The sequence below is a fragment of the Plecotus auritus genome (genome assembly GCF_963455305.1).
Source record: "Plecotus auritus genome assembly, chromosome: 6".
In the NCBI taxonomy this organism is placed as follows: Eukaryota; Metazoa; Chordata; class Mammalia; order Chiroptera; family Vespertilionidae; genus Plecotus; species Plecotus auritus.
In genome coordinates, this window is record NC_137773.1 from 103,018,499 (window position 1) to 103,026,627 (window position 8,129).

Below are 8,129 nucleotides of genomic sequence, written 5' to 3' on the forward strand. Positions count from 1 at the left end.
AGTACATTTTATGGGGGCAAAAGTAGTTTGCTATTGATAAAAGGAAAAGAATCCCAAAGACTCCCATTTGTTCAAGTTTATTATCAGTAAAAATTTTGAGGGGAGAGATTTCATGAATGATCATGACCTTACTCTATCCCTCAGAATGACCAATTAAAGGGCAAAAATACATTTTGACTTAAAAAATGGAGGTCAATAGTCTACTTGTATATGACAAATATTTATGCCTTCTGTAAGATAGTTTAATTAAGTCAATAATCACAGCAAAAAATGTCATTCAGTGTAACTTTATTTACTGTTTATTGCACATGATTTGAGGTCTTTAATTTCTAACCACCAAAGATTCAAAGGACTATTTTTTCCATGAAGTTTAACATTAACATTAGTGAATTCATGTATTCATGTGTTTTTATTGTAAACGTCTGAATTATTCACATTGCCATAGATCCTGAACTCATAAGCGTGGACCATGCACAGGCTGGCAGCAAGCCAGGAAGCCACTCTGCAAGCAAACAGATACTCTGCATAAGGAGAAAAGTCATAGCACAACATTTAATGTCCAACCTGAGTCACCTCAGAATGTTACATATATTGACTTCTTAATTCATATAGTATCAGGAACTCAACTGCTTGGTTGGTGATGGGGTTGACCTGGTTTCGGGAGGATTATTCCTGAAATAATTAAGGAAAGGGGGGCTCAATCTTTCTTCTTGGTTGCTTGCTCTTCCCCAGCACCTTCATCTTTCTTCTCGTCCTCAGCTTCTTGAGCATCTTCTCCTTCACCTTCACCTCCTTCTTCCTCCTTTGCATCCTCAAATTCTTCCTTGGCACCTTTAACATTAAGAAAAGTACAAATTCCAAATCCAGGGTAAGTCCAGGCCAAATATATCTGCTTAGGTATTGGGGGAAATCATAAATGTCAGAATGCTTCCCAATAACCTCTCGGCTCTACTCTCCCAAAATACACGCAGCTGACAGTGCCTGCCAGAAATGCTTTGCCCCTAAACACATATTGAAATAGAGTGAGATTACTTCTAGGTACTGGAAGTTCTCCAGGACTTCAGTATTTTTTTTATTATTATGCTTAGTATTTAGTTTTGTTCTTTAGGACACCAAACTGCTGTGGTCAATGAATATATTTTCAAATATTTAGTAGGAATGAAGAGAACAGGAAGAGACTATTTCTAAATGCTATTTTCAAAAAAACTACCAACCTAAGCAGAGCTGTGTATGTCTGGGAAGATAGCCAATTTGAGAAAGGTGCTTACTAAAGGATAAATGTATCATTTAACATCCTAAACTCATATATGAATGGAACTTCCTTGGAATAAGCAAGGCTTCATTTATCTTATTCATGTCCTAACAAATACCCACGCTCAGTTTGCACTTGAAGTTGTACGGTTGTTTTTTAATCATACCTTCTTCCTCTTCCTCTCCTTCCTCTTCCTCAGCCTCTTCCTTCTTCTCCTCCTCTTCAGCTTCTCCTTCAGAGGCGGGTTCATCCTTAGCTTCCTCAGCTTTTGCAGCCTCAATGGTCTCCTCCACCTCGATCTGCTCCTCCTGGACATGGCTGGTGTAGTAAGAAGGGAAGGAGCGAGCGGACATCAAGTAGGAGCTGGTCTGTAAACCACCGTAGGCAGATCGGCCAAAGACCTGGGAACTCTGGGAGTAGCCGCTGGCTATGCTTCCCACGCTGGTGAAACTGAGCCGGGTCTCCTCACCTTCCAAGAGTTTCCTAGGGAGGCAGGGGCAGGATGGGGTTAACAAACATGAACACAGAAAATGTGCTGAGCAACTTGCTCTGAGCCCACCACTCATCACCTTCGAGTAATGCCAAGCCCTTAAAGGCACATGCAAGCAGGAGCAGGGATGGAAATTTCAAAACCTAATAACTGGAGATGTTGTGAAAGAGACCAGAACAAAAATAACAACACACATTTTAAACATCTTTTAAAATAATCCTATTAGATTTAAAATATAATGGGAAGCTGGAAACAGGACTCATTCTTACAGGGATAAATTCTTATATACTTGTCTAATACCTTCTTGGAAAAAGCCAAAAAGCAAACAATTATCTCAAGGACTGTTCTTGAAGGTTTCTGATGCAACATAAATGAAATATGATTTCCTTGCTGAGGCTGAATGGCTGTGGCCTTAGTGTCTCAGTGTTTACCTGTAAGCTGCAATCTCAATGTCCAAAGCCATCTTCACATTGAGGAGGTCCTGGTATTCTTTTAAATACCGAGCCATTTCACTCTTTGTAGTTCTCAACTCATTTTCTAATTTGTTGATTGTGTCCTGTTGGAAGACAAAAAAAGAAAAGAAATCCAAGCATACCTCCCTACCACTATCATTTTACTTGTAGTATAGCTGCAAAGGCCTGAATTTAATTAGACTCAAAGTGCACACCTTAAGAAAAATCTCCCCTAAATCAACTGCCTTTTCTGTTTAACCTTTCCTTCCTTGCAAAAAAATAAAAAGTCAGCTTCATGAAACATGAGATGACAAAGAATACCCAAATTTTAAAAAATGATCAAAACTTATTTGATGAAAAAAAATTTTTTGTTTTCTTTAATTATGTCTGATCATCATAAAATGCCTTCAAGGAACTACACCAATTTTTTTTAAACTTTGCTCTCATTCAATGGTTAACTTTATCCAGGTCACATTCAAGAAATACACTTATTTATAGGAGAAAGAAATAGGATGATAAAAATTTTTTTTATCTAAAATATGTTCTATGTTGCTACATGATTTTTTCCTCCTCCCTAGAAGATGAAGATCTTTTTTTTTTTTAAAGGGGTCTTACTGTGAATATCATTTCCTATTACAGTTTTGAGTATTCCTATCTACCTGCTAAGTTAAATTAAAGGAGTGATGGGTAAAACTAATCAGAAGCATGCTGGTTAGTCACAGGTATTTGTCAAATCAAATGGTCCAATCCTCCATGCAGAGCAACTTGTGGCTAATGCAGGACAATAGAGAGGCAGGCCAGAGGCAACGCCCAGCTGCCACCCCCACTCCTTCTCCCACCCCACCCCACCCAACATCCTGCAGGGCTGGGCAGCTTTAATGCGGAACTTAGATTCCATTGCACCAAGCACAACTTCCCAGACCGCAGAGTCGCCCCCGCCCCGCCCCCGCCCCCGCCCTCCAGGTGCCCCACCCCTCCCATACAGTCCAAGAAACCAAGTCCTATGCCCCTAATACTGCATGCAGAGGCCTCATCTCTGGTCTCCACTTTGGGGGCGCGCCCTCCCCCTCTCCCGATTGTGCAGCCCTCGTGTTTTGCCCAGTGCCATACCTGCATAGCACTAATGTCTGCGTTCTGCTTATCCTCCAGCTCTTGCAGCTGCTTTTCCAGCGCTTCGTTCATGCCCCGGCATGCTTCGATCTCCAGGGTCTTGGCCTTGAGCAGGCGGCGGCTCTCGGACACCTCGTCCTTGGCAGCGCGCACGGCGTCCGTGTTCTTGGCAGCGCTCTCGGTCAGCACGGTGAAGCGGCTCTTGAACCATTCTTCGGCATTCTGCATGTTCTTGGCAGCCAGCTTCTCGTACTGGGCACGGATGTCCTTGAGCGCGGCGGAGAGGTCGGGCTTGGAGGACACGTCCATCTCCACGGAGATCTGAGCGTACTGGATCTGCGCCTGCAGCTCCGCGATCTCCTCTTCGTGCACCTTCTTCAGAAAGGCGATTTCGTCCATCAGGCTGTCGATGCGCTTTTCGAGCTCAGCGCGGGCGAGAGCCGCCTCGTCTGCACCTTTGCGCGCCTCCATCAGCCGGCCCTCGGCGTCCTCGCGGTTCAGCACCTCTTCCTCGTAGCGCGCCTGCAGGTTGCGCAGAGTCTCCTCCAGCCCCTCTCGCTCGCCCTGCAGCGCCTGCTTCTCGTTGGTGGCGTCTTCCGCCGCTAGGCGCAGGTCGCGGATCTCCTGCTCGTACAGCGCCCGGAAGCGCGACGGCTCCGAGTGCTTCTGACGCAGCACCAGCAGCTCGGCTTCCAGGACCTTGTTCTGCTGCTCCAGCTCGTGCACGCGCTCGATGAAGCTGGCGAAGCGGTCGTTGAGGTCCTGCAGCTGCGCCTTCTCCTGCGTGCGGATCGACTTGAGGTCGTTGCTGATGGCAGCTACCTGGCTTAGGTCGAGGTTCTCGAGACTGGGCATCAAGGAGCCAGAGCTGGACGAGTAGCTGCGGCGCACGGACAGCGAGGAGACGGGCGCCGAGTAGCTGGAGTACGCGGAGCGCGCGGTGCTGTAGCCGCTGCGCACGCTGGAGATGTGCACCCGGGGCGTCTCCACGTAGCGCCGCTTGTAGGAGGTCGAGTAGTACGGCTCGTAGCTGAAGGAACTCATCGCGGCGGTCGGTGCTCCTCTGCTGGCGGCAGAGACGGGGTCCTACAGAGAAAGAAGAACGGGGGAGGGAGGGTGGAGGGAGGATGGATGGCTGTGTGCGGCTCAGCGCGGTCCTGCCACCCCTATTTATACTCCGCGAGAATTCTGACGCAGCCGCGATCGATCAACGCGCCGCCGGGTGGGGGCAGCGCTGCTGCAGCCGGGCGGATTCTGCGCAAAAGGAAGGCGGGGGCGAGCGCCGGGCCGCGGGGGTGCGGCGGCTCGTTCTCTCCCACTTTTCTCTGAGGCCTCGTGTTTTCTCTGAGACCCCACACCCCCTCACTCATTTCCTTTTCCTTCCCCCCAGCCTATCCCACTTCTCCTTTGATCTCGTATCACCTAGATTCTAAGGTGTCCCCAATAACAAGTTCTCCCTTCCTGCTGTCCAGATCTCGGTACCTCGGACACATCCTCTCCTCCTAACTCGCCCCTTCCCCACCGGGGGCCTCCGTCATCGCCCCCCTTGGTGCATATGGTGACAAGGCAGTGCCTCTAGGGCCCTGGAGATACAAGTGATCGTCTGAGGCTGCAGATCTGCGGCAAGTATGGAGGAAAGTTTTCTCTCTTTGTAGCTGCTTCTGGCACTTGCTTTAATATATCTCGTTTTCTCCTGGTTGTTGTTCTTTAACGCGCTGCTTACACTCATTAAACTGCGGCACTGCAGGTGTTGACTTGAGCATTTCTAAACCTTTAGTTAATATCAGCCTTTCAGTGTTCCTAGATTTTCTGATTTCTTTCTGAGGAATGAAGCCTCCATTGCGTGTCGCGGGGTGAAGCGTGTAAGTAGAGGAGAGCCGGCCGAGAATGGTTTGAAACTAACCCGGGTGAAAATTGACTGCAAAGGCAGCAGTGAGCTCCTCAGTGCGTACTTCTACTGTAAACGCATCCTGCATCTTCCTCAAGCTAAATTCCTGCTTTACATTCCCAACCCCGTCACATTAAAAGTCCCTTTCCCTCTTTGTACACCTGTGTAGCACCCAACCTGATGATTTCAACTAGCCGTGCAGGTGGCTGGCTGAGAGGGAAGCGGCGGCTGCCAGCCCGGAGCCCCAGGGAGAACTCAGATCCGAGATGTCTCGTTCTTGGGCGGACAGAAAACAGCTGCATGAATCTTTACCCGATTCACTCAAATAAACAGGGAACAGATACAGTCAGGAATCCATGGAATTCCTTTAAGAAACACCCAGGTACGTGAAACAGTGCGCCCTGCACCATGATACTGTCCTGCAGTCTTCAGAGCATATTACACGTTATGTTAGGGAGTCCCTCACTTTCATGCGCGGATCTCAGACATTTGCATAGGACACCTAACATTTTTCTAAGCAAGCGTTTAATTTTTATTTTATTTGTGTAAGAGTGGCATTGGATGTGCAACTTACTGTTGTTGCTGCTCTGCGGCTTTAAGAGGCAAACTAAGGGGAAACATTGTAAGCATTTTCAAACAGAGAAGCCAGAAGCTTTCAGGGTGATGCTGAGAAGGTGAGGTACTTGCAGCCACACCACAGTTGCCTGGAGGTACTGCACTGCTTTCCCCACAGGACAGGAACAGTGGGTGAGACTTCACCTCTGAGGTTCTTTGCAACTCTAAAAAACCTGTGATTCCTATGCCCCACCCTCTTCATGGCAGAGGGAAGGACTGCAGCAAAGAACATTGGGGGGAGTTTCTCTGCTGTCTCAAATAATGCAACTTTCAAAACAACTTTACTAGCTTAAATCTATCAAGAGATCCATCCAAACTCAATCATAGGATGTCAGGCCTATGCCATTAGGTTGTCCTGAATTTCACTCGGCCCTGGCAGACAAGCTAGGGCACTTACCCTGATGACTTTTTATAGCCTACTCGTCCTGGGTCTCCCCATTCATCAGTGATTCAACAGTGGGAAAGGCTTCTCTGGGGAGGATGAGGAAGGTGGGAGGGAACCTAGATAAGCCATATTTTTGTCTCTCCCAATTACTTATATGAGGATAAAAGTGGCAGGATGGACTTTTTTTAAACCTGCTCTATGTAAACCACATGGTTTCACATTCAGGGTATGTGTGTGTGCCTGCCCCATACTCAGGTATTCATGAATTCATTTCCTTTGTGTCAGCTGCCTTCCTTCCGAGTTTCAGGTCACCCTCAGAGATCTTAAGTCCATCAGCGATTTTTTTGTCTTTTGGTGTGTTTTTTTTGTTGTTGTTGTTTTGTTTGGTTTTTTGGGTGTTTTGTTTTTTGTTTTTTTTTTGTTTTTTTTGGCCAGACTCTGGTTGAAGCCTCTGACTGCAGAGAAGGCTTCCCAAGAAGAGGGAGGGGCTGGTGGATGCTGCAGGAGCGGTGAAATGCTGCAGAGAAAGAAATTGTAGGGCACCTGCTGCCATCCTTTGGGTAGCTGAAAAGGGAAGCACATGGGAGTGAGGAAGGGTGGGAATAAGGACTCAGAGCCCTTGGCTTTTCAGAACCTGGTGAGCAGGGAGTGGAGAGAGGGGCAGATGGCCTGTGCTTAGGAATGTAGATCTCTGGTTTGTTTTGGGTGTGTGTATTTTTAAATAGCTCCTGGCATAGGCACTTCATTCTCCACTACAGCCTTGCTTTAGAAGGGCTCCGGAACCCCTCCAGTGTCTGCGTTTTGGTGACTCTACCTTCAGCCTTTCTGCCAGGTGCCTGCCACTTTTAAATATATTCTGTCCGGTCATCCTCCTTTTTAAATCCTCTTTGCACAATTGTGCTCTGAATGCTCACATGGCATTTATTGTGTGTGTCAAAGCAAAGTTAAAAGGAGCAACTTTTTTAAAATCTTGATTTTTCTCCCACCTAACCGTAAATGTTTTTGCGTTAGTGTCGTTTGCAGTGGTGTCACTATTTCTTCAGAAGGCGTTTGGGTGTTGGTGCACACTTGTGCATTTATTCTCCTTAAGCATATTCTTTTTTAAATATGTTTTTCTTGATTTCAGAGAGAGGAAGGGAGAGGGATAGAAACATCAGTGATGAGAGATAATCTAACTGCAACCTCGTGGTTCATGGGTCCACACTCAACCACTGAGCCACACCAGTCGGACTGTAAGCATGTTCTTTACCAACATGAAACTGGTTGAGGGCTGCCGAAAAAACATACTCCTAGAAGATAAAAAAAAATTATTTAGAAAAGAAATACGGAAGTATGTTGATGAAAAGTAACATTTCTCCCATACTGGTTATCCCTGATATCTCTATAATCCCCTAAGGGACTATTTGAGGTAGTTTAGTTTCAAGTAAATATAGTAACATTACCACAAGGCCCATACAATATAACTCTTACAACCACTGAAAAAATTTTAGCTTCTTCTCCAGTGCTGAGTCAGAAAGCTTCTGACGGATGGGACCTGGTGGCTTTTCATTATTCTAAAATGCTTTGGCACAGCAGGAAGTTCTGCATTGGCCTTAGTTTTGAAAAGCTCAACTTCAAGGAGAAAGTCTTATGAGGCAGGCCTCCAGAAAAGCATTAATATAAAAACAGAAGAGCAAAGTTCTGCCCCCAGTGAGCTGTGGGAACAGTCCTAGTCCCAAGCAGCAGATGGGTCTCCATTCAACCCACACATCAGTGTCAGCAAAGCTGGCTTCAGTGTGTGGGTGCAAGGAGGAATGAAGGATATAAACACGTGCAGGACACCTACCCTATGATGGGCATTTGATTTCTATCCTTTGATAATTACAAAGTCCCGGTGATGGTTTTTATTCCGAGCAAACAGCTGAGGCCCAGAAAGGTTGAATAATTTGCCAACTCAC

At 46.6% G+C, this 8,129-nt stretch overlaps 1 protein-coding gene across 1 annotated transcript; it reads right to left on the bottom strand.

Annotated features, from left to right (window-relative positions):
- Positions 1-271: 271 nt before the first annotated feature.
- On the bottom strand, positions 272-7,485 carry NEFL (neurofilament light chain). The gene is made up of 4 exons (XM_080672402.1): positions 3,305-7,485; positions 2,174-2,298; positions 1,419-1,735; positions 272-831 (listed from the first exon to the last, which is right to left on the bottom strand). The coding sequence occupies exons 1-4, from the start codon at positions 4,346-4,348 to the stop codon at positions 698-700; spliced, it is 1,620 nt and encodes a 539-aa protein (XP_080528528.1). The 5' UTR covers positions 4,349-7,485; the 3' UTR covers positions 272-697.
- Positions 7,486-8,129: the final 644 nt, after the last annotated feature.